General features: G+C 57.9%; 2 protein-coding genes across 2 annotated transcripts in view; one reads left to right on the top strand and one right to left on the bottom strand.

The window, feature by feature from the left end:
- RSPH14 (radial spoke head 14 homolog) overlaps positions 1-26,205 on the top strand; it is a 76,664-nt gene that overhangs the window by 7,949 nt on the left and 42,510 nt on the right. The gene's annotated exons all lie outside the window — the stretch shown is intronic.
- Positions 5,982-26,205, bottom strand: part of GNAZ (G protein subunit alpha z) — a 52,778-nt gene continuing 32,554 nt past the window's right edge. Inside the window, exon 3 of the mRNA XM_027577503.2 lies at positions 5,982-7,890. Within this exon, the coding sequence (XP_027433304.1) occupies positions 7,546-7,890 (345 nt within the window). The 3' untranslated portion in view covers positions 5,982-7,545. The remainder of the gene's footprint in view (positions 7,891-26,205) is intronic.

The following is a 26,205-nucleotide window of genomic DNA, read 5'->3' as shown; positions in this document are numbered from 1 at the left end:
TAAAAAAAGTAATAACAGTCCAAGTACCCTGTGAACCTCCCCACCCAGCACCCTTTCTCCTGCCCTCCCTGGAGCCCCCAGTAGTTTCTGACTATATCCCTAGTGCACATCTTTATATGTTACCATGAATGTAGTTATATAGAGATCTTGCCTAGCATGTTTTAAAATCTGATGCCAATGGATCTTGCTGAATGTATCCCCTCGCCACTTAACCTAATTATAATTTTGAGATTTATCCACATTGTGTCACAGGCTCTGTTTGACTATCTGAACCATGGCATACCCTTCTGGCGTTTGAATATAACACTGACATTCAATAGTTACCCCTGCTTGGCTCACAGGGCAGGCTGGTTGTTTCTGATCCCAAGTGTTCTGGCTCAGATTTTCCTGGAGTCCCTCCAAGGCCTCTAATGGGGGAGAGCATCCTTGTGGAGGCGGGAGAATGCATGGCCTTCAGCTTGGCCAGATACTGCAATTGCTTCCCAGACCGCCCTCCTCCAGCCGGGAGAGAGCCCGCTGCACATCCTCACCAGCAACCTGATGGCGTGCCATGCTGTTGCAATCTTGTGTGGCTTTGCCGTCCCGTGCCTGGGAGAGGGGGCGTCTTTCCTCTGCCCGGTGCCTCCCGCATCTCCCCTCCTGCCCAGTGCCTCCCCGGAACCTGAGCGTTCTGTTGAGAGTTGTTTTTCCATTTCTTATTGATCTGAGGGAGTGTTTCATTCATCCTGGATTCCAACCCTTCGTTGGCTACACACATTGCAAATACCATTTCCTGGATTGTTGCATGGCTTTTCACTATTTATTTGTTTATTCATTAGCCCAGCAGTTTTTCATTTGAATGTAGTCAGTTTCATCAGTCTTTCCCTGTGTGTGTATGTGTGTGTGTGTGTGTGTGTGTTTGGTGCTGCTTAAGAGCTCATGAAGATATTCTGCCCTATTTTGTTCTAAACGTGTAGGAGTTTTGCTTTTCACATTTAGCTGGTGAAGGTACCTGGCCTGGATTTTTGTTTGTTTGTTTATTTGTAGGTCTTCTTGTTTAGCCCTTGCCAATCTGACACGGTCTTAGTTACAAAAGCTCTACGGTAATCTGTGTTCTGGTGGGGAGGGTGCTGCTTCTATCTCCTTCCTGCAAAATTGTTCTGGAATTCACAAGCACTGGGTGCATCACAAGGAGTAGTGGGGCCATGGTTCTGACAAGCCTCACCGGGGGCCCCGGGAGTAAGCCGCACCCTCTATTACAGGCTTTCTTGGGTGCTGCTCATTGTGACGTGCCTGGAACACTCTGGTGAGGGATGTGCAGCATTGGGTGGGTGGGTGCGGAATAGCTGGAGGGAGAAGGAGACATGGGGTATGGCAGACACCCCAAGAAGTCCTCCTGGGGGGACTCTGAGCACTGTGGCTTCTGGGGTGGCCAGTGTGGCTGTGTCCCAGGTGGTGTCCTTGCTGGGCCTCGGGGTGGGGTGGGTACATCTCCTTCATGACTCCACTTTTAACCAGCATGTGACCTTGGGCAGTAGCATAGCCTGTCGGAGAGTGTCGGCTTTATCACAGAGCACGGGAGTCTGTGTGCCTGTGGGCCTGGCATAGTCTGGACTCAGCTGGCTCTCCTACTGGTGGTCATTAGTATGGGTTTTCTATCCGCTGCCATGCCAGAAAGCACCCTCTGCCCCTGGCCGAGTGCCTGGCACTCAACAAATATTGGTGTTAGCAGATTTTATGCCATATTTTAAAGGATCACTTGTTATTTATTTGTGGAAATTCACTCCCTCCCTCCTTCATTAATTCAACAACTGTGTTGGGCCCTTGATCTGTTCCAGCCACTGTGCCTCAATTGCTTCGTCTGTAGTGTGCGGTATCTGTAGGGAAACGGAGGCCTTCCCTCTTGAGTCGTTGGGCCTGGCGGGACCAGGCCTGCTGCGTGGTTTCCTGTAGTAACCAGCAGGGGGTGCCACAGGACCGATGACTGCCTGACTGGGCCTGGCTCTCATCTCAGGCCCTGGGGTGCTGCAAGTCAGGCAAAGAGAAACCAGGATTGTAGAGGCAAATGCCACACAGAAGCCTCCAGCCCAGGTTCCCTGTCGGCCGGGCCCTGAGTGACCGCTGGGGATTCTGGGGGAATCTCTGTCTGCTCCCTCGTTTCTGCTAACCCCACACAGAAACAGGTCTTATTTTGTGGCCAGGAGGTACAGGAGAGAACTCTGATGCCAAAACTGAAGATTCTTCTGTAACTGGATTTTGGGAGGCAGCTGAATAGCACTGGGGCCCTGGAAGTGTCTCCCTACCAGCCCCGTTGGCCATGGCCCAGGCCCCTTGGACCCTCTGACGGTGGCCTGGAACAGGGTGACTGGGTGCACCTGTGAGTGTGGACTGAGCTCTGAGCTGCTGGCCCAGCTGCGGCAGCATCACGGTGCCAGGACTGCTCTGTCTCCGACACACTGTGTGCAGCCTGGCTTGGGTGGGGCTGTGGGGCTCAAAACAGGTGCCTCTCCCTGCCCAGAGGTGAGCACCAGCCAGGGAGGGGTGAGGGAGGCGGAGAGGCTTTGCTCAGTCCTCTCCTGTGCAGTCTGGCTCCTCAGCCTCAGACAGGAGCAGCATGGGCCTGGGGAGGGACAGGGCTTACCAGGCTTTATGTCAGATGCAGTTCTGATCCTGCGATTTTTTTTTTTTTAAGATTTTATTTATTTATTCGACAGAGAGAGAGAGACAGTGAGAGAGGGAACACAAGCAGGGGGAGCGGGAGAGGGAGAAGCAGGCTTCCCGCCGAGCTGGGAGCCCAATGTGGGGCTCGATCCCAGGACCGAGCCACCCAGGCACCCCTGATCCTGGGAATTTTGAGGTGCGTGGCGACATCAGAGCTGAAGGGGTGGGAGTAGCAGAAGCCTAGGGAGAGGCTCTGCTGGAGAAGCAAAACAGGGTGTTCTCCCCCTTCTACAGTGTGCCTCAGCCAGGCAGTCTCGGGTAAGCAAGCTGCTGCACCCCTTTCCCTCCTCCTGGGCTGCCTGGGGAGGTGGCCCAGAGCAGCCCCGGCTCCTCCTGGCTCTGACACCGCAGAGTGCAAGGATGGGGCTGGCTGCCTTGGAGGGGTGGGCCTTTCCTTTCTCACCTGCCTTCAGGACAGGGTGCAGCAGGCCCCAGGCATGTCCTCAGCCTGACAGTCTGTGGTGGGCAGCTGCCCCCTTCCCAGACTTAGCAAAGGACAATGCCCACCAACGGTGACCCTGCCCACCTGGTTCCCAGCCTGGTACACCTGCTTGAAGCCTCCTCTCCCCTCACCCTCCCCATCCACTGGCCTTCTCCAGCCGGGAGAGCCTTTCCCTGTCTGGCCCAGTCAAGGCAGGTCACCATCCCAACAGCTATCCTTGTTGGCTCTTGGAGCGGGAGGTCTTTCTGAGCTCTCTCCACAAGGTTTTCATAATATTCCCAGGCGGTTTGGGACAGCGCATTACAGGGTCAAGTCCTTCCAGTGCATGTGCTGGGAAGAAGCAGCTGGCCCCTGGCCTTGGACCTACCTCAGCACTGAAGCCCCTCACCTGGCTCATCTCCTAGTGAGGAGAGCACCCCGTCCAGCCTTGGTGGGGCCCCCTCGTCCTCATGGGGGACTGCGGTCCTCCTCAGCACTTGCCCCTGAGGCAGCAGACCCGCACCCCACCCCATCCCAGATGGCCAGGGCCCTGTGTGGGCTCCAGGGAGGGTGGACAGACAGAGCACTGGCCCTGGGGACCCAGGCCTGGTCGGGTCACTTATTACACTGTGTGATGCTGGGACGTTATCCCTCCCCCGGGTCTCTACTTTCCCCCTCTATAAAGTAGAACCAGTAGTCTTGGTCTCCCAGGAGTTGGGGAGGATGGAATCAGATGAGTGTGTACCAGGTTCAGCCCAGGGCCATGTGGTGAGCAGTCACTGAGGGGAGCTGGGATTATTGTCAGTGACCCATGGCTCCATCTCAGGTGACCACAAGAGCTATAGCGGCGGATGGCAATACCCCAGAGCCCACATGGTGGTGTGCCCTAGGAGAGGGAGTCTTTGGCCACTTCGTGGGACCTGGGCTGTGGTTAGTCACCTGCAGAGGGCGAGGCTGGGCCAGCCCTTCCTGCACAGGGTAGAGCCTCTCCCCTTAGGATCGCCCTCCTGCCAACTCTGGCCTCCTCCCACTGGTCCCTCTGCTGCTGGTCCCAGAGCTCATTCCCCTGTGGCTCATGCCACCATCGGTGGACCTTTCCTGGACCTTTAGCTTAGCAGGTGCCTTCTCCATACCGGGCACTGTTTGGGCACAGTGGAGGAAGAAGGGTCAGACAGGGCCAGGTCTGCTTCCCACCTTGCCCTGGCATGGGTGCTTTATGCAGTGGAGTGTGGGAGGGAGGGGACCTCCAACACCCAGCAGGCTGGGCCCCGAGGGATAGGCCATCTTGGACAGCGAGCACAGGGGAAGGCACGTCAGCATGATGAGCAGAGCAAAAGGGGATTGTAGCAGGCCCACGAGAGGAAGAACCAGCACAGATGGGGCGGGGGGGGGGGCTGACTAGAATTATCATGGGGATCATTTCATAACATATATAAAAGTTCTGAATCACTATGTGGAATACCTGAAACTAACAGGATGGAATGCCAATTATACTTCAATAAAAACAGGCAATGTATGAAATGAAAAATAAAATGCACTGAATGCGCAGTCTCGGAAATGTTGTGGAAGAGGAGAGTATAGGAAACATACTTGTCAGAGGTGTCAGTGAAATGAGGCAGGGAGGGGCAGCTCGTTGTAGCGGATCACAGAGGAAGTTTAAACGGAAAAAAAGCAGTGCAGACAGATTGCGGTGGAGAGCGGGGCCCTGGGAGAGTCGGCTGACGGGGCTCCAGGAACCGGGAGCGCTGGCCCAGGGAAGCCACCTCCCATCCCTGAGCGCATCAGGAGGGAAGGCAGAATCCTCCTATTTTCCTTCTAGCTGTGTATTTTTAGGTGAAGGATGCTCACGGTGAAATTACTGCTCTTTTCACAGTTGGCATTAAAAGCGTGGAATAAGTCTCAAAAATCTCAAGTCACACGCTATTTCTTCTTAAAAGTCCCCTTGGGTTTTTGCTGTTTGGTGATGTGGGAAGGCGTGAAAGGAATCCCCACGAGGGCTCAGGGGTAGGGGAGAGAGAGAGAGAGAGCCCAATCTGTATGTGTGTCTCTGTAATGTGTATCCGCATGTGCGCATGCGTGTGTCTCCAACTGCTGGTCCTCACTCAGAGCTTTGTGTAGGTCCTGGATTTGAGGAGGAGGCTCAGGGTGGCTCTGTGCTCCCTGTGGGATCGTGTCTGGGTGCAAAGCGATCAGGAGCAGAGCCAGGCAAGAACCCCAGGCTTGGGGAAACACTTGCCTCTCTGCTCCCCCAGTCCCTGACCTTGACCTTGAGCACCCTTCCTCATCTGTAAAACGGGTCACAGCTGACAGTCTGCCACTGTAGAGGTGTTAAAATAATCTGTAAGGTGCCTGGTGCAGGGTGAACAAACTTGCCTGACTCCTAATTAGTGCCTTCCACCACATGGAGATACCCCTAACCACACAAGCTAGAGTCAGCGGACAGCGGGACGGTGGGGGACCCCTCCTCCCCATGGCCCTGCAGGGACCCCACCCTGTTAGGCTCTGTCGACACGCTCCAGACTTTCCACCTCTTGCACTCTGGCAGAGGTGTCTTTAGGCTGTGAGGGGTCTGGGTGATGGTGTAGCCTGGGCCAGTGCTGGGCGGGGGTCTTGGAACCATCATTTCCCCCAAACCTCAACCCGTCCAGACACATGGGCCTGGCAGGCCCCTCCCCCAACCCTCGCAGTTTCTTTCCTCGCTTGAGGTGCTTTATTCTTGACGTTCATGTCAAAGTGATTGTGCCTGAATGTGTGGATCAGGGGAGAGAAAAAGGCGAGGTGGGCACGGATGGTGGCTCGGGGCGCCCTCCGGCCAGTCAGCCGCACGCCCTCACAGCATGGCAGGACAAGGCTCAGCTCATTCAGGTTATTTTATTTTCTTAAAGTAGACAATCTTTAACTTTCATACAATCACCAGCTCCTCTTTCCCTCTGTACATCTCTTAAAGTCCTTGGCTGTGATTCCACACACTGACCTTGGACATACAGGTACGGAACAGAGGCTGAGAGGAAAGGAGATTTGGCAAGGGCTCTGGCGGTGCCTTCCCTCTTGACGGCGGGGGTTTCATATTTACATGCGGCCCTGGGCCAAGGTCCTTCCGTGGGGGCGGGTGCCACAGGCCCCGGGCCAGGCAGGGCCAGAGTGCAAGGTCCCAGCGGGGACTCCCTCAGGCTACAACGCCGGCTGAGCCTTCACAGGAGTTGGAGTGGCTCTCAGCCGGTCTCAGGTATAGAACGTGCAGGGGCCGGGGCCCCATCTCTCGCTTCCCCTTCCTCCACTTGCAAAGCCACGAATAATTTACTCTTTAAATACCAAGACATTTAGCTATTGTTCATTCGCTCCTAGGTGAAGAACCTTCTTTAAATACATCACATTTATTTTCTGAAATAAAAACGAAGCAGAAACCGCACCGGTAACAGGAGGACGCTGCACGGGCTTATGTACAACGCGGCCCCGCGAGGCTGCCGTAGGGCGGCCATCCGCCCCAGTGTTGCTCGGGAGCAGAGGGACAGATTCATCCAGATAACAACTTTTACACTCAGCAAGCCAGACACAAAAAGGACCACCTGAAAAAAAAAATATGTTTTGAAAATCTGCATTTTAAAAAAGAATACTCAACTGCATTTGAAAGTTTCCGTATTTCTGCGAAACACCACGAGATTTGGCCAAAAAAAAAAAAAAAGAAAAGAAAAAAAAAGATGTCAGAGAAGAAAAACCAGGGTTTGATTTATAAAACATCAGACTAGTAGAAGAAAAGCTGGAACCCAGCTGGCCTAGTTTGAAACAAATCGTGCCACTCATGTTATTGTGTGGATTTTTGCTGCATATTTTGAAGCTGTTTTAAAAAGAGCTGTGAGTGGCTAGAGGTCTGGTTAGTGCTGTCATCTGGCCTCGCACCCTGGTTCCAGAACAAATGTGGTACAGAGTAGGCCAGCGGTGGGCGTGGCCAGCAGGGAAGGCGCACGGACCCTGCTCTGGTCCTCCCTCCTGGTTACAGCAGCAAGGTCCCCAGTCCGAGGCTTGGGCAGAGCTGACTTCCTCCAGATGACCCAGCCGCCTCTCCTCATAGTCCCACGGGGAACCCCATGCAGAGCGGGGCCAACTCGGGAAGGCAAGGTGAAGGGGCAGGAAGGGCTTGTAGTGAACTTGGTGACAGCTGCTTAAGTCTTCAAGAGGCTCCAACGCTTTGGGGAACTTGGCCATTTCCAGACTTGTGTGTGTGCGCATGTGTGTGTGTCTACCTACCTAGCAATCTATCCGTATATATTTATGTTTGCGGAAACGTGGGGGCCAAGGAGGTGGAGGGGCGGGGGGGACATTCATCAGGCCCCCCGTTTTCTGCCCCTGGGCTGGGTCTCCCTAGCACGAGTGGGGGTGTGACACCCCAGGGGTTTCACCACAGGCAAACCGGCCAGCCCGGCTCCTCAGCAAAGGCCTATGTACTTGAGATTGTTCTGTATGATGACGTCTGTCACCGCATCAAAAACAAACTGGATGTTACTGGTGTCGGTGGCACAGGTGAAGTGGGAGTAGATCTCCTTGGTCTCCTTGTTGCGGTTCAGGTCCTCGAACTGCCGCTGGATGTAGACGGCGGCCTCCTCATAGGTGTTCTGGCCCTTGTACTCAGGGAAGCAGATGGTGAGCGGGATGCGCCGGATCTTCTCCGCCAGCAGGTCCTTCTTGTTCAGGAAGAGGATGAGTGAGGTGTTGATGAACCAGTTGTTGTTACAGATGGAGTCAAAAAGGCGCAGGCTCTCTGCCATTCGACTCTGCAGGCAGGAAAATGCTGGTGTTAATCAGGGGATGCAGCGAGGAAAGGCTCGAGGCCTGCAGCCCTTCTGGGAGGAAGCCACCCCCCCACCCCCACCCCGCGGCAGGGTCTCCCAGCCCGGCACTGGCCCTGGAAATGTCACCCTTCTGTTGGGAAGTCCTTCCCCTGTCAGCCAAGTCTGTCTTCACCTGCCTCCCACGGGCTCTGGGGAGTGGTTGGCACCGCCCTTGGCACCCTGACACTTCTTTGTAAGGGGCTGTCCTACTTCACCGGACCTTCCTCTGTGGCTTGGGCCTGCTGCACAGCCTCCCTCGGCAGCAGGGACCCGGGCAACTAGGTACTCATAGCTGAGGGCCCCATCTCCTATTGTCCTGTGCTAGCTCACGGCCCCCGCGCTGCCATCACATCTCCCTCAAGGTGAGCATGGCTAGCCTCCTGCCCGGCCGGCAGCTCTGGCCCGTCCTCCAAGCCTCGGTCCTGTCACATGGTACCGTCAGTCCTCAGCCAGATCTGTGAGCAGAGAGCCTGTGCTTCCAAAACCAAAGGCTCCAGTCTAGAGAGTTGGGGAAGCCTCCGGGCCCTCTGCCCCGGCCAGGACATTGGGCTCATGTGAGGACAGTGGCCCAGGAGGCTCGGTGACCCCAGTGGCACTGGCCTTTACTTACCCCCTTCTTTCTGAGGACCTTAAATGGGTTGTAGTGACGGAGTTTTTAAGGAACATAAAGCATCTGTCTGACTCCCAAGCCCACTGTTTCCACACACAACTGACAATTCTAGCTTCCAAAAGGACTGCTGGTGAGTTACTATGGCGAAAGCTGCCCCTCATTTTAAAATAAAACGTGCAAGCCAAATGTCCGAACAAAGCCTGCAACTAGTTTAGTTTAGATCTGAGTTGTCGGATTTAAGGACTTTCTGACCAGATTATATCACCAGTCATGTGGTAATAATGATGAAGGAAGTCGCAGCTGGTGCTGATGGTGTGGCGATGGCTTGCGCCTTCCTAGTCCCAATTTACAGATGATGAAACTGAGGCTTGAGGAGGCAGGAGATGTGCTCCAAGTTCCACAGCCAGGAGCTCAGGCTCACTGCAGTGTGGATGCGCAGCACTGTTGGCCTAAGTGAGGTCACCCCAGATGGGGGTGTCCAGGAGGATGCCTCAGTGAAACTCTGCTCTCCCGGGGATCCTGAATTGTCTGAGGTACACAATCTAACAGCATCAGTGCTGAGAAGGAACCAGGTTGAGTGGGGAGAGGATGCTCAGAGGTACTTGTCATTACTCTCCCACCTCAGAGAAGCTGCCCTGAGATTCCATATACACCTTGAAGATTGTGTTTTCCAAAACCAGTCTTGTGCCTTGTTTAGAACGAGCTCAGGAATACCAGAAACTCTGGAAAGTGAGTGGTTTCAGGTTTTGGGAAAAGGGGGGGTGGTGGTGACCTTTCTGCAGAAACAAGATGCAGGATCCCCAGCCCCAGTAGCGCCTGGAAGAGCCACACAATGTTCCCAAATGTGAGATAAGTGGTGGTCTAGGAATGTCACATTCTACTGGGGAGTAATTAGCTCTAATGGATTCCTGGAAGCCACACTGTAAAGCCTAACAGACCTATCAGTTCTCTTAGGAATGATGTCATAATCAGGGGCTGTGCTTCTGACCCCAAATTTCACATCAGATAAATAACAGATGCGGTCATTACCATGCACGCATTAATTCATTGAGCAGATACTTGCTGAGCATGCCCTCAGGGCCAGTGACAGGCCCCAGCTCTCATGCCAGGTGACAGAGCCCAGAGAGGGGCCCAGGACTCAGAGCAGGATGGGCTGGCCAACAGCAGGTTGGACCTAGCAGGCCAGTGCCCAGGGCTGGGCCCTGAGTACGGGAGCTGCGGTTCACAGAGTGGGAGCCAGGCAGAGGAGCCAGGACATGGCCAGGGTCCTAGAATGGGTATCTGCTGTGTCACTTGGGGGGAAAGCCAGGGGAGCTCTTATACCTGGCCCAAGCCCAGCAGCTCTGGGCAGGCTGTGGAGTCTGGGAAGCGGGAGGGGCAGGAGGACATCCCCAATGTGCTGAAACGGTGCATGTGCACGTGTGCTGGCCCGCACTGAGGCCTCTGCTGGTCAGCCCCCTGAGGGCAGGCCCCGTGTGGCACCGGAGCCGTCAACAGGCCACATTTCCCCTCCCACCTCACGGCCAGCTCGGCTGCCCTTCCTGCTCAGCACACATCCCAGGTTCCCGACGTCAGCCCCGACTGACCTTCCTGTCCCATGTGAACCTCCGCCCCACAGACAGTTCTTGGCAGGCTTTTTGGACCCCAGACACCTTTCTGAGCCTTACGTTCCTTACTTGGAAATCTGGGAACTCGGGCACTTTCCTTACAGGGCAGCCATGCCCTTGGCAGTCCCTTGCAAATACTCAAAGGATCGCTACTTCCTAAGACCACAGAACAGGAGTCTCCCTCATCGTGGGGCCCTTGCCCACTCCTGGGGCTCCTCTTGCTTTCCTGGCTTTTGGGGGCTCAGGTTTCCTGCTTCTCTCTCTTCCTTGGGACAAATCATGGGTGACCACATTGGCCATTATTTACACACCTGGGAGATGATGGGCATCAAAGAGTAACCACAAAACCTCTATCTGTGTAGACACTGTGCCTGTGTAGGCGCTACCAGGCAGGATTCAGCACAGCCTGGGGAACGCACCGACCGGGTACCAGCTTAAAGAAACACACACGAGCTTCAGAGCTCGAGAAGCACTGGCCTAGATGCTATACTCCACCTGTCATCCCCTTCTGCTCCCGGGGTGCTCACGGCCCACATGGGGTGCCGCTGTGCCAGGCCCCTCTGCTGAGCAGCCAAACCCAGGAGGTGACGTGTGGGCAGGGTGGGGCCCTGGTGCTACAGGGGGGACTGGGCGCCCATGGTGCTGTCACTGTGGCACGTGCACTTCTGCCTCCCAAGTGGGCAGAGAAGTGTCCTGACACCTCAAAGTACGGATCATTGAAAAAGGAACGTGCTATTTTGGGCGGTAACTCTGGAAACTGTACGAGTGTGAGTATGGGAGGAATGAGTGCCATGGGTCCCCGCCCAGCCTCTAGGGCCTCCCTCCTCCTCTCTCCATGTTCTGGTCACCCTCTGCAGCCTCGCTGAAGGCCCCTTCTTCCTGGAAGCTCCCCTGACTTCTCCCACCCCCATACCCTGTTCACCTTCCTGCAGCATCTGTCTGGCTATGCACCCTGCGCCAGGATAAAGTCCCAGCCCCTCAGTCTGGCCTTTAGGGCCTCCCCTGCCCCCCCACCCTGGTGGGTATACATGGCCTGGACACCAGCTATGGCCCCATTCTTCTCCTCCCTGGCCTGGGTGGGGTCCCCCCTGCCACCCAGTTCCCTTGTGACTCTGCCCACTTGGTGTTATGGGTCAGAGCCGCCACTGAGGGCCCCAAAGGTGGTAAGCCAGGGTTGGGCACCATCCTTGTGCAGTCCAACTGGGCTGCTGGGCCCCTAGGGCGAATGAAGCCAGGGACAGCTTTGGGATCATTGCTAGCACATCACCCCCTTGTCCTGCAAAACTTCCATTAGCCCAATACAAACATCCTCTTGGACCCAGAATCCGAGAAGCCTGCAAGCCATGTCTGGGCTGCAAGCAGGGGTGCTACCCATTTCACACATGGGGAGACAGAGGCTTGGACAGGCCGACTCCCAGGGCTCGACTAAGAGCCCTCTGTCTCCACCAGCCACATGTTCCCTTCCAGCAAGAAGCCCTCCTTGCCTTGACCGCTCTAGCTGCCAACGGAGCAGTGGTCATGGGTGCTTCACCCAGGAGGAGGCACACCCACCAGTAGCCCCCAACAGTGCCAGCCTCGGGCTCTGATGCCCAGCCAGCTCTCTCTGGCGCCTGCTCACCAGCAAGATGCCCTTTCTAGGAGTCTGGGGTTTGTCTGCACATTCATTTATATAAATAACGTGGAACAGACAATTCCCATCAGGAGCGTGGGCAATGGCGGGAATCATGCTGCCCAATGGTGAGAAATCAGTGATTTGTTACAAAGCATTGTCAGACAGCGGGAGGCAGCTGGGTGGCTGGCTGGCTGGATGTAGTCCCCGGGGTGGTAAAGAAGTCATTTCTTGGCCATTTGCCAACAAACAAAAAGCTCCTACTCAGGTCCAAATATACTCAATGCCACCGAGTGGACTTTTCCCCAGGTGGCCTGTGGATGTCACCAGGCTGGACCTAATGTAATGACCTGTTCCTTTTTTTTTAAGGTTTTATTTATTTGAGAGAGAGAGAGAGCAAGCACAGGTGGGGGAGGGGCAGAGGAAGAGGGAGAAATAAACTCCACACTGAGCTTGGAGCCTGACATGGGCTCAATCCCAGGACCCTAGGATCACAACGTGGGCCAAAGGCAGACACTCAGCTGAGCCACCCAGGTGCCCCTAATGACCTATTCCTAAGGAGTTCGCTGGCCTGTGAGTCTGGGGTCTTTGCTCGATGCTGAACTTGGCAGCAGAGGCCTTCACCTGGCACATGGCTACCATGTGTCAGCACCCCTGGTGGCCTGGACAGGAGCAGCTTCATTTTGAGGCCCACAGCCAGGGTGAGCTGGGGTGTGAAGGGGAGCCTGCCTATGGTGAGGGGAATGTTGCCCCTCGGTTCTGATTCTCTATGAAGGCTCTCCTGGTCACAGAAGGGCTGTCCCTGTCCCTGGTTACAAGCACAGGGTCGGTGGCCAGAGGCCTGGCATTCGCTGTCTCCATCAGTTTTCGATGTGCCTTGGACAAGTCATTTCTCCTCTCTGGGCCTCAGTTTCCTCATCTGTAAAATGGGATGGTCAGGGCATTCAATGCCAGGACCACTGCGAGGAGCAATGAAGGTGCTGGTGTGAGGAGAACCTGGGTCTGTTGGGCCTTGTCCTGTGGCTGCTGCTGCCCAGTGGGCACTCTCCCATGCCACTCATTGCCCCTTGCCCTGGGACAGGGGTGTCTGTTGTCTCCTCTCAGCTCTCAGTGGCGGGGCCCCCTCCCTGCACCCCCAGCACAGAGCCGCTCTGGGACGCCACGGTCCCAGGGCAGGAGCAGCTCCATGGGCTGGAGGGAGACAGGCCTGCCTGTAGACCTGGGCTCAGCCAGCCGGCACCTGACAGGTTCCTGGGGCCGGCAGCACCTCTGTGCTGACCACAGGTTCCAGGGCCACTTGGCTCCTCAGGGCACCTCCTGTGACTGCTCAGCCTGGAGATGCAATGGCCACTGGGCCCTGCCCTCACCAGTGTGAGGTTTGCCTCCTCACAGGAGGCACCCTTAGCTTTTCGGGGGCACACAGGACAGCCCCGAGTGCCAGGCGGAGCACCTCATGACCACTGTTTCCCCGATTTGATGGTCAAGCCCGGGAGCTATGGCATGGCAGTGCTGCCTTTGGTTTCCTCGAAGGCTGGCTGGGTGGGAGAGGGCTGGTTCCCAGAGACCCAGCCTTGAACCCAAGCACGGGCACTCAAGGACAGCCCCTGCACTTTGCAAATGAGCAGAATGGGTCCCACAGCAGGCAAAGGGGTCTGTCTGGATGTTTCCTGCATGGCATCTTCTAGCACGTCTGACTCCCACTGATTTGAGGGTTCACTGGCGTGCCTGAGGGAGAGAGGCCAGCAGGTGTCCTCCAGGTTGTGGTTCTTGGGTCCCTCTCTGAGTGAATTCTGGCTCCCCCCCTGCCCTCTGCTCATGCCTGGGGGTTGGGGAATGCTCAGCCCTCCCAAGGCACTGTAGTTTCTAGAGAAAGGTAGGGGAACGGGTAAGGGAGCTGGCTAATGACTACCAGGCTGCTTTGGGTCTTTCTGAACTGTCCATCTTGGGGGCTCATTTCAGTGTCCAGCCCTCCTTCCTCGTGGGCCATCCCACCTCTCTTCCGAAGGCTGCGCCTTCTCGAGGGTCCCGCAGCTTGCTTCCACAACTTTTGAGGGTGGGGTCCTGTATGCAGCATATCTGCAACTTAATAGGCTTTTGGGGCAGCGGCCTGCTTTTGGAGCTGGGGACCCTTCAGCGTCTCTTTACTGCAGCCTAACTAACCCACACAGTAATGTACACATCACTTTCCAGCAGCACCGAACTGTGGGCAGGCGGGCGAGACAAAGACTTCCAGCCATTGCACCCCTCCTGACGGACACCTGTAGCTCAGGGTGCCCAGGGGGCAGGGTCTTTCCTGTTCTCTCCTCACAGGCCACCACAGGTGTTGTTAGGACCCAGGTCCTGTTTGTGGTGACTCACTGACCACCCCTGGACTGACCACCAAGCTACGGGGAAGGGGCATGGGCACGCTCTGAAACCCTCTCCATCCCCAAATTTCTTGACTGAGCTCTTGGGGCAAGTCTGGACGCCCTCAGAGGGGCACACTGGCCCTTCACGATCTGGGTGTTCTCATCCCTCTCCCCAGTCCCCACCTCCATGTGACTCCCTGTTCCTGGCCCTCACCTGCTCCAAGGTGCCTTGCACAGACTGCCTCTAGCCTGTGTCACTCTGGACAAGATTGCTTGCTTCTTGGTGTCCCGGCCCCTTATCTGATGTGAGGCAGGGATACCAGCCTCACAAAGCAGGGTGGCTTTAAATGAAGGAGATGCCTACAAAGACTCATGTTCGCTGTTTTCGTCATTAGTTGCGGGGCCCTGGGTCCTCTACCTACCTCTTGGGTCCTGGGTCCCCATCTGGCTGTAGGGTGGGTGGAGCCACAGGCATGCCACGTGGCACCTGTCCAGGTGTGCCTGGCCCAAAGCAGGTGCTCAGCCAACGTTGCTGCCCTGTTGCCATCACACAGGTCTCCCACTGTCTTGTTCTAGGAAGGGGCAGGCTGTGCGGACGCTGCTCCTTGCTCCCCTTGGGGCCCCCAGGAGGCCCGAGCACACTCCCGGTTGCCTTGGTTTCCATACCAGCTCCCAGCTCTGTAGTCCTCCTAGGACACTGGTCCAGTCCATCCTGTTCCCAACACCCTCTTCTCTTGTGTGGACGGACCCCCAGGGGTGATGGGACCTGTACCTGCCTACCCTCCAAGGTCTTGGGCAGCCATATGCAAATGTCGACTCATGCTGAACACACCATCAACCAGACCCTTGGAACACAGGGGAGGCCAACTGGGGGCCTGCCCTGTACTGACGGGTATATTTCACTGAGTGGGAGATATGCCAGGGGTTGGTACCATGTGATATGCTGCATGGCTGGGGAAGGCTCTGTACTGACCCATCCTGTTTCCCTGTCTGCTCCCTCTCCCCCAGGTTCCCACCCCCCAGGGTCTGGTGCAGGGCTCACTGTGGTCACAGCACACAGCAAGGCTAGCTGGCCCAACCAGGAGTCCACAGGGGTCTCCAGCCTTAGACCTCACCTAAAATGCAGGTGACATCAAGGTTTCAACTCTTCCCAGCACCAGCCTGAACCCTGGGGTCCAGGTGACTTGGAACTCCAGCCTGCCAACACTTCAACACCCCTTCCTTGCTTCCTTAGTTTCCTGGTAGACCCTCTCCAGGGGCCCTTCTGCATAAGATGCTGTTCTAAGCATAAGGGAGATGGAGAGGTGAGCCAACAGCCCTGTTCTCAATGAGCCAGTCCTGGGCAGGATGAAATGAACGTGGTGTGGTGGCTGTGGAGTGGCCAACGAGGGTCAGAACCCTTGATCTGCCAGTCACCAGCTCTTAGCTGTCCCGAGCCCGTTTCCCCACCTGTAAAATGAAGTCTGTTAGTGTGCCTCCTCACAGGGTGGCTGAGGACTAAAGCGTGACATTCAGGGAAAGCTCAGTCCCCAAGCCCAGGCTGCGAGCGGCCATCATGGGTATGACTGAGATAAAAGAGGAGGCTTCCTGGAGGAGGGGGCATCTCTACTGGGCCTTATGGGGGGGTAGGGCAGGGAAAGGGACTGGAGTAAAGATCAGCAAAGGCACAGAGCTGCAGTGTGGGCAAGCTGGTAGGGGTGGTGGAGGGGATGCAGCGGGGGGCCAGGGCCTGGCACTCGTTCAGCTGGGGCTCCAGAGCCCGGGGAGGCTCTGCCCTGTCCTGGGACTCAGTTTCCTCGTCTCTAGGATGAGGTCTCAGTTTTGTTATAACCTGGAAAGCTCAAGTCTATCCATTGTAGAAAAGCCTGGAGTGTTTGTTCATGGGAACTGTGAATTCAGCTTTTCACAGTGGAAGTAGAGCTGGGAGGCTGGGCTGTGCACATGAATGAGTTCCATTCACCATGGATGGAGCTGGCCCCGATGCGGCCCACCCCGTAGCTGAGCCACTGGGCCTGGCCCCGGGCAGCAGAGTGCCAGGTTCCAAGGGCGCTGAGAGCGGGACCAGGGCAATGAGGCTGCCTGGCAGCATCATGGCTGGATGGGCCAAAGGGGAGGTTTCATTTGGGGCTGGACATCAAAACTGGCACCCTTCACCCAACAGCCAAGCGTCCAGCCCCCATGGACTCCCTCTGTGGTGGAAGCTTGGGGGGCACCAAGGTTGGGGGCTGCCCGTCAGCTGGCAGGGTGTGGTCTGAGGGGTTGGGGGAGTGCTGACCCAGTGAATGGCATGTCCCAGTGGGCAGTCTGGTGCCCACCCTCAGTGCAGTGCCCAACTGCCCCTCCCGCCTCCCCCCAGGATCCTGTGCTCTGGGCCTGGTAGGTGGGAGGAGCCTCCAAGACTTCCCTGGCCCATCCTGAGCCCTACTAAGGCGAAGTTGGCTTTGGTGTCCCCAGACTTCTCCAGCGGGAAGAGGGCGAGTGGGCCCCACCCTCAGACCTGTGCCCTGAGTTCGTGGCAGGAAGGAGCGTGGGGTGGGCGGGACCTGTGTTAGACAGGTTTGCAGCTGTGGACTGGTGTAAAGCAGACAGGGTTGTGCCTGCAGAGTAAAATCACTCCGAGGATGGTGTCAGTCACTCAGGCAAACAGCTGATTCTTTGTCTCCAAAGAAGTGGGGGGCGGGGGGCAGGTCTTTGGGGGTGAGAGAGGAGTATGTGTGTGTTTCTCAGAGGAGTATGTGTGTGTTTCTCCTCATGTGCAGCTGCAGAGAAGTCTAGGATGGCTTGGGGGTGCTCAGGTGGCCCTGCCGGGTGGCCACAAAAGACCACTGGAGGCTGGTCGTGGGGTGCCCCAGCCCAAGGCTCTGGGAGCAGGAGGCTAGGCTGGGCCCAGACCGCAGGCTGTGCCCGGTGGCTCAAAGCCCTTTGCTTCCCCAGTCAGTCCACTGAGGGTCCTCATCCTCCCAGGGTTCAGTTCTCTTTTGGGCTCCAGCTTGTCCAAGGGAGCTCAGAGCCACAAGACCCTGGCCTGTGTCCACCCGCAGGTGGAGGAGTGCAGACAGGAGGGCTCCCATGGGAACAGGGTGGTGGTGGCAAGAAGCAGAGCAGGAGCCCCAGACCGGGCGAGAGGCCCCCTCCCACTGTGCCTTGGGGGCTATCCCTAGGGGTAGTGGAGGAGGGACAGGGACTGTGAGGAGCGGGAGACAGGGTGGGATCCTGGCGCCAGAAGGGTGCTAGGACCAGCAGAGCCTCATCTGGGCACAGGCCTGGCGCTACCGTCCCAGAGATGCTCTTGGGTCAACATTAGGCTACTCGGCTCTCCTTTCAGAGGAGCTATGGCCAACAGTGAGGACCTGTGGTCAAGCAGCCTTCTTGGGCTCCAGGACACCCTTCACCATTCACCTCTGCAGAGAAGCATCTCCGGCCAGCCTGCCGCCTGTCCCCACGCCCCACCACAACCCACGCAGACGGCAGACAGTGCCTGGGCTTTCTGGGGTCTCCCTTGGCTGCTGGGCTGAGCTTGCCTTGCCTTGCCTGGCCGGAGCCTAGAGATTTGTGGCTGCGCCCCTGACCCTTGGACAGATGGCTGTGTTCCAGGGCAGGCTCTCCCGGGCTCTGCCACTCCCCTTTTGAGCCGGAGGGGGAGGCCACTGTACACACTCCCCTGCTTGGGACGCATTTGGGAGGAGATGGTAGAAGAAAGGGATGGGCACACAGACAAAAACCACACAGAGAGGCAGCACGGCTGCTCCTTGGCAGAGGCCCAGCGCGGAGCAGGTGGAGGAGGCCGGAGTCCTGTCGGCTCAGGCCTGCACGGGATGGGGACAGCATGCTCGGGGCTCCCCGGGCGGCCCCAGCTCAAGGCTGTTGCCTGCTGGAATTCATGTTTCTCCACCCCCTTCCCCTGCCCCACGGTATGTGTCCCCTCATTGGGAGTGTCTCCTGCAGGGCAGGACCTGTGTGCTTAGCTCACCCAGGCCTGGATGGAAATCACCATGATCCTGTGCAGACGAGAGGGCCGATGTCGTTATGGCCCAACCACCCACAGGGAGACAGCGGGCAAGGAGGGGCTCTGAGTTGCTCTCTGTGCTCACGGGGCTGAGGAGCATGGCAGCCCCTCGGGTCCTCCCAAATGCTGAGCTGCTGAGAGTCTGTCATCACAGCTGCGACCCAGGGTGGCTGCTCCCCTCCCTCTGTTGAGCTGCGTACTCAGATGCTCAGCAGACTCACTGCTGTTGCCATGACAACTGAGGAGAAAGCCCCCACCCTCGGAGCCTCACACAGCAACACAGACCGAGGGCAGGAGGAGGCTGCTGATCTTGAGCTGGGCCAGGTGTCCCTTCACAGGGGCACACAGCCCTGGCCCTGGCTGCCTGGCCTGAGAAACGTTGTCCATAGCTACCTACGTGTTGGGGGGAGGCAGGGGAGGGTCTCTGGGAGTTGAGGGGCCCCACTCTTCCTGCGGGATAGCGTAGTGGGCAGGGAAGAGGGGAGGTCCTTCCAGTGACCCGCTCCTGGCTGAAGCACCCCTGGGTGGAGGGGGCCTCCCGATGGGAGCGGAGGTTAGGTGCCGGCAGTGTTCGCCTGTGGCTGTGTTAGCCCCTACAGCTGCCCCTGGTGGCTCTGCGCCCTTGTTTCTTCCTTCGTGTGGAGGCTACCATGATGCCCGGATGTCCAGCTCCGTTCATCGCAGAAAAGAGGCTGTAAGGGGATCCTCCCAATAGTCCCATTTTACAGATATAGAAACTGGGGCTCAGAGGGTTTGCCTAGCCTGCCTAGGCCTGGCTGCCAGGCCTACCCCACCCCCACAAGGAGAGGCCAGACAACCACAGCCACCCAGGCCTGGTCATCGCCCCCTGCCCCGCTATTGGCCTCAGGAAAGGGGGACACATCTGGGGACAGAGCTGGATGACTGGGGTCACTTCCAGACCATTCTGGTTAGCATTTCCCACTTCTTCCTCCCGCAAACCTAAACGCTGCCTTGTCAGACTGGAGGACTGGATTAATGAGGCTAATGAATCAATGAGCCCCTGACCGTCCCTGGAGCCAATCTGCAGGGACACCACATAGAGGAGAGCCACCAGAGCAACCTGGGTGAGCCAGGAAGCACTGTCGCTCACCCTCCCCTCCTCCCGGGCATTCAGGGCCTCTGGGGCGAGCAGCATTCTCCCTCAGGACAGCCCCTGCTGCCCACTGCTGCCCAGGCCCAGGTCAGCTGCCCATCCCCCAAACCTAGGCCCTCGAGGCCATGGAGCTGAGCTGGCCCTGTAGCTGTGCATAAGCCCTCAGGATGCCCAGGCCGAGACAGATGGACACAGCCTTGTCCACACATAGGGACAGCAGCTCGTGCCCCTCCCTCCCCTCCATCGGTCACGGCCACCAGGGGCTTCCTCTCCTCAGCGCCCCCCCACCCTCCCATTCCATGCTTTCCTATCCCACTCTGTTCTTGTGGCCTCCCCGGTGTAGGCCCTGGCTACCCTTGCTCTCTGACCCTTGGTCAGATGTCCACTCCGATCAGCATCCGACCCCCTTTTCTCTCTGGCTCCTTTCGGCTTTCGGGCTCCCTGGGTGGCATGTGTGGGACAGTCTGGAAGTGTCAGTGGCTGATCCCTTAGCAATGCAGCAAGCAACCCTATAGGGTGGGGGCCTGGGTGAGGAGCCCTCAGACCCCGTCTGCTCCAGCAGGGCTGCCCATCCACTGCGTGGCCAGGCCCATGGAGGCCTGCCTTGGTTCTCCTTGAACTTTACTGGACGGCCTCGGGTCCTGCTAGCCAGGAGACAGCAGTTATTTTCGGCTACCATGCAATGAGTCACAATAGAAATGTGGTCAACAGGCAATAATGTGAGGAAGCTGGAGGCCCAGCATCCCACTCACTGAGCACCACTGGGTGCAGCACTGAGATACAGGCCCAACCTCTGCCCGCTGCTTTGGCTGCCCTTCTAGTCCCTTTTCTCTGGACCCCAGTTGGTCACTTGGCTACACCTTAAGCTCCTACTGAGTGTGGTGCGCACTCCTGCCTCGAGGGACAGACAAAGAAGAGCAAGGAGCAGTCCTGGCTTATGAGAACGGAGTCCCCCTAGGGGAAGGACACATATGCCACTAACTGTCCAAGCTGGAGGGCAGGCGGCATGGAGGGAGGGGCCGCGTCTGGGCTGGGCACTGATGAATGAGCTGACTTCTGCCACCAGAGGAAGAGGCACCCCAGGCTGTGGGCACAACCCTAGCCGAGGCTGCGGGTGGGGGTGGGGTGGCTCTGGCGTGCAGAGGGCCCCGTGTTAGGCTGTGGGCTCTGCCTGCATCCCGTCCCATTGATGGTACCTCCAGATGCACCTGGAACCTCTCCTTCCCAGCGCTCCCCCGTTCATCTCTTGCGAGACCATCTCCCGGCTTTCTGCTCTGGGGCTCTCTCCCCATGACCCTGCCATAACAAAACCTAACCTTTCCAGTCGCTTCTATCACAGAAGATGATACCCCGCTTTCCCCCAGCTCCCCGACTCATCCTTCCCCTCCCTGCTTGAGGACTGCGCACACCGCTGTGCTGTTCCTTCCCTGGGGTTCCCACAGAGAGGGTCAGCTCTCCAATGCCTTCCCTGACCCCCCACCTGAAGCACGACCTCAACCGTCTGTTAATTTGCCACACAGCTTCAAGCACCATCGGACCCTGTTCTTGCCATTGCTCATCATCTGCTGTGAGCACAGTGCCCCGTCTGTCAGGGGCACTGGTCTCTCCAGCACCCAGCCACGGCGGTCTGCCGATCGCGGGGTGACGGCAGCAAGGCCAGATGGCGCACGCTGTGGGCAATCGTTCGGTGTGGCAGCCGTGTGTGTGGGGGGCCACGGTGGGGTGGGAGGAGCCACGGGCGCCCAAGGCCCCTGCCCCGCCCTCCCGCACAGGTCCACTGTCCTGGGCCCGTCCCACAGGTGGCCTGCGAGCCTCACACTGCTCCCAGCAGGGGCCATCGAAGATAGCAGGGCCAGGCCTCCCTCCCTGGTCTTTCACTGACAGTTGGCCTGTGTTCTTTCTCACTTGAGCTCCGTCGCTCAGTGGATCAATCTGGCAAAACGAGCTGAAGAGGCGTTTGATAAGCGGGAGCTCTTCCAGCTTTAAAAACGATCAGGAACTACCTGATCCTGTGTCTTGGTGGATGCAGTCTTGGGTTTTATTTTCCTGTTTCCGTCCCTCGTGGCCAGCCCCCGGGGGGTTTTGTGTAGAGGCCCCAGGCCCCAACTCCATGGGTATGTTCCTGTCCACGCCATGTGGGGTGGGGCTGCCTGGTTCCTGCTTCCACCACCCCCAGCCTCTGGGGCCACCTGCAGACTAACAGCCCTGAGGCCACAGGACTCCCTGCTAGAGTGGAGATTAGCATGTGGCACAGAAAGATTAGCAACTCAGGGCGGCACACCTCATGAGTGCCCTTGGACAGTCCCGGGTTTTCACGGGGCCCTTGACCTTCCCACCACCTTCTCCTCTCCTTTTCTTTCCCCGGTCCCTCCTGCCCCAGGGTCCTGCTTGCTGCACGCCTAGGCAGGGAGGGAAGCGGACGGAGGGGCCAGGAGAGGCCCATGTTAAAGTGCTCAGCCCTGCAGGCCTCAGGCCAGCCACAGAAGGGGCCTCCCTGGGGTGGGGGTGTGCTCCAACCTGCGCAGAAGTCAGAGTCACTGCTTGCCTCTCCCCTTGCCCCCCAATCCAGTGACAACTGCAACGCTCGTAGTAACAGCACCGGCTAGGCCCGCCACTTTAAACAGCAAAGTCTGTTTAAACAAGATAACAGGCTGCTGATAAAGCTGAAACTTGGGTCCTAATAGCCTAAACCCCTCCGAACCTGCCAGAAACAGGGAAGAGCTACTTCCTGCCTCACCCAGCAGTTTAGCTTTGGACCACCTGCCTCTGATGCCTTCCACGCAGCCTGCACGCACCCTCCGTGGGCCATTCTGTTTGCTTGTCCCTGGCTTCCCCATGTGTACATGGAGGGGGACTAAGGGGACCCAAAGTAATAGCAAGGGTGGGAGCATCTCAACCCTCCCCCCCCCCCGGCAGGGGAGAGCCAAGGATCCTCCTTAGAAGGTGACAGAGGGATGAGCTGGGCCACCTGGGGAACCTGTTCTTAGAACCTTAGCTCGCTTGTCTGTGTGGTGGGCGCCTCAGGTTTGCGTGGGCTTAGAGGTGTGCGCGCAGCGCCCCATGACTGCATCTGGGGGTCTAGTCTCTGTCCTCTGTCCTGCCCTTGTCTCCCCACCTGGATGTCAACCCCTGGGGAGGAAGGGCTGAGGCCTGCGTACCACCGACTCTCCCACGGTGCCTGGCACAGGGCTGAGAACCAGGGCACCTCAATACAAGTGTGGTCACTCCAGCTCGCCTCCTCCCTTTGCTCCTGTGGCCAACCACAGCCCACACAGCTATCCGAGCTCTGGGCTAATGCTGTGCCCCAGCCCCGTGGACTGCCCGGACTCCTCAGGAGCTGCACAAGGGACAAGGGGCCTGGACCTGGGCAGCCCAGGTCACACAACACCCCTGGGGCCCCAGCTGACTGAGCTGCCCCCTGGGTTTCTGAGTGGGCCAACCAGGACACCCGCACCCCAAATACACACATCACTTGGTTTGCTTTCTGCTCTCACTGAACCTCAGAATCAATGATGTACAGGATCTTAAAGACAGAAAGGACCATCTCACTCCCACAAGTATCGGCAGAGCCCTGGGGAGGCAGAGCCTGGGGGTTAGTGCGACATGGGTGAGGAGCGTCCTGTCACTTGAGGAGTTAGCTTAGGTATGAGAAACGACTCTTAGCTCAGGGCAGCCAATTCTCAGGACAACGTGGGAAGCATCTGCTCGGAAAGGGCCCGGAGCTCCCATGCTCTGCTCCCCTGCCTCATGCGCAGGCCCAGAGAGGGCAGGGGTCCCTGCGCCACCGAGCAGGCCACTGGCCGGGTTGGCTGGGGTCTAGGCTGTGGCCCTGCCCGCCCCCTCCCCCCACCGCCTCAGGGAGGAAGGCTTCTTTCAATCCATTTTTGCTTTGGCTGAAATGAGAACTGTTTCCTATTTGTTTTTGTGTTAAATCTTGTCAGCTTGATCCAAGTCCCCCTGCTGTCAGTCACTGACGGGAAATTAGCAAACAGCAGGACGCAGGTGCGTGCAGATTGGAAGCTGGCAACACAGATTACAGGCCTGGCCTGGCGCTTGCAGACCATCCCTGTCACCGAGGGAGGAAACTGCAGTGCAAAAAAGTCTCTGTATTTTCAGCTCCGGGGGACCCCCTGGAACCCACTAGCCAAACAGCGTTGCCTGACCCTGTTCAGGAAGGAGCATTCTTCTGTACTCCCGGGCATAGCCGCGGGCCCCACCTCCAGCAGCGAAGGCTGCTGAAAGCACTGGCAGCCAGTTCCTGCAGGGACATGGGAAGCGGGGGACAGGGCAGCGGCGGGGGTGGCGGGGGGCAGGTATCTTTATGGGGGACCTTTGCCTGTGGGCCGTTACTGCCCTCACCCTGGCTTCTCCATCTGCAGGGGGGTGAAGGGAGCTAGGGCTAGTGCAATCTTCTGGGGTGTCAGCCCTGGTGAGAATCTGAGCAGTGGCAGAGCCTCTCCTAAGGAAGGACTGCCCACGTGTGTGCTGGTGCAGCCACACAAGCGGGATGTGATTTAGGGTGTTCTGCAGGCCGTGGGACCCCCATGGATCCCAGGCACTGCCAGGACAGGGATCTCCAAGCCTGGGAATGACTGTTGCTGGCCCAGTGCCTGGCACTGCATTTGCCCAAGGCCGTGGCGGCTGGCTTCATCCTGCCCAGGATGCTGTTACTGTCATCGACACACCCCACACCTTGCTAGGTTCTCAGCAGCAGACAGTGCTCTCCTGGTGCTCGCCCTGGCCAGCTCTGCCCCAGCCTCTGAGCCTGTTCACAGGCAAGGCAGGGAGGTGAGACAAAGTGGGAAGGGCCCCATTTCTGGCCTCAAGCCCTCGTCTTTACTTGGGAGACAGCCTTGGTCCTCAGGATGTGCAGCTCAGGAGTCACTGCCTCCTGCGAGGGCCCCCAAACACCGTGACCGCCTCTACCTGTCCCCACCTGCTTCACTAGGCCCGTGCCAGCGCATCGTCCCAGATAGGCAGTGTTGGGGGAGAGCTTGGGGTGGCTCAGGGTGATGCCCAGGCCAGGCCACAGGTAGGCAGGACAGTCTGGGTTGTGGGGCTACAGAGCCCCAGCAGCTCTGCCTGCAGACAGAGTGCCAGGCAGGAGCAGGGACAAGATCTGGGGGAAGGGCGTGCCAGAGGCTGGACTCGCACAGTGGGACAGCCCTGGGGGGTCATCAGGCCTCTGCCTGCCACAGGCTCCCTGCTGACCAGAAGAGACGACGTCCTGCCCTCCCCGTACCACTGTAGCTGGGGGACTGGGATGCCCCCGGGGGGAACATGTCCTGGCCCGGGCCTGGCAGTGCCCCAGTGCCTTTGCTCTGAGAGCCCTATGCCAGGTCTCCTGGTCAGCCAGGCTACAAAAACCCAGAGTGTCTGAGCGTCAGAGCAGACTGTGAAAGGCCCGTCCAGCACCGCCCTCATCCTGATGCTTCTGTGATGTCATGTCATATCCTGGGGGGCACGTGCAGCCTGGCTCTGGGAGGCATGTGTGGGACTAAGGGGGGTGGGGTGGGCAGGATGGCTATCAGTAGGCTCCCCGTGGCCCAGCCTGCTCTGTGGTGGGCTGACCTTGGCCTTGGGGGACCTCAGCTGTGTGCAGGCTCAGCCCACGTGCTAGTCCAGGGGGAGCTCATAGCTATCTCTTGTAAGAGGAAAATGAAGTGGCAGGAGGGTACCATGTTCCTTATAGGCCTGTGCTGATTCCCCACACCGCCTTCCCTGTCACCCACACCAGGGAGGGTCACAGGTGAGGCCAGGGGGGCTGGGAGAGGTTCACGGTCCTGCTGAGCTGCCCCGGGGCTAAACTCCCAACACCTGTACTCTCCTCCATCAGAGCACGAGTCCCACAGTTCCAGGCCCTGCGGGCGCCAAGCACAGACACAGGTAAACGCAGAGATCATCAAAACTATGTCCTGTCCTTGAGCGGAGGCACTGTCCCACTTTACAGATGAGGAAGCCAAGACTGGATCCGCTCATCCAAGCGGAGGCTGCACAGGACGAGGGGCCACATGTGGCCAGGTACTGCTCCCTCTCGCCTCCTGGGGTCCTGTCCTTGGGCAGACAAGGCTAAGAGAGGAGCCACAGGGGGTGTGCCTGGGAGCCTGACTGAATACTGAATAAAGAGCCACGGAGGAGAAGGCTCCCCTCAGTGCCTTTCCTGCTGGCCCAGGGGTGGGAAGCCATCCAAGAACTAAAGGTTGCTTCAGTCAGCCCAGGGCCTTTGGCTGACTGTGGTTTTATTAATGAAATTAGAGAAAGTGCATGAGCCAGGGAGATGCCAACTGGGGGTGAGGAAGGCAGGACTGGGCGGGGGGGGGGGGCGGGAGGCACTGCAGCCCAGGCTCTCGTGCCAGCCAGAGCTTGTTCTCTGGGTCTGAAGACACGTGCCCAGTCGGGAGCCATGCACAGGGAGTGGGGGTGCCTTTCGCTCCATCCTCAGTGTCCCCCTCAGATGCCCACAGCCCCGTCCCTCCCCTCAGCTGTTACTCCAATCTCCCCAGAAACTCTAGACCGTCAGAGCCAGTGGGCTCTCTGGCGCCCTCCCACCCGCAACCTGTTAGCACAGAAGCATTTCTGGTGTTCAGGGCCGTTGTGGGACTCCCTTGGATGGTAGACCTCCAATGTCCCCATCTATGCCAGTTACCGAGGGTCCCCACGTCAGCTTGGCCCGCACTGCTCTTAGTCTCCTCCTTGCAGTCTGTTCTTGGTAAGTGGACAAGTTGTTTTTCAGTTCCTGGATTATAGAAATCCCTTAAATCAATAATAATCCGTGTCTTAAAACCCAGAGCTGTTCTGATGTGTGCGCAAGGAACAGAACTAATGTGCTGGGGAAATGAATTATCCCACTGGCTGGGTGGCCGAGTGGGATGCAGGCTGGCAAGTTCTACCGTGAAGCTCCTGGTAAGCACAGAATGGAGATGTTCTGAGTCAGCGGAAGGGGCATCCTCTAGAGCAGATCAGA

The sequence above is a fragment of the Zalophus californianus genome, chromosome 14 (genome assembly GCF_009762305.2).
Source record: "Zalophus californianus isolate mZalCal1 chromosome 14, mZalCal1.pri.v2, whole genome shotgun sequence".
NCBI classification, from domain to species: Eukaryota; Metazoa; Chordata; class Mammalia; order Carnivora; family Otariidae; genus Zalophus; species Zalophus californianus.
The sequence above is the reverse complement of the archived record's forward strand: the minus strand, read 5'-3'. Positions and strand labels throughout refer to the sequence as shown.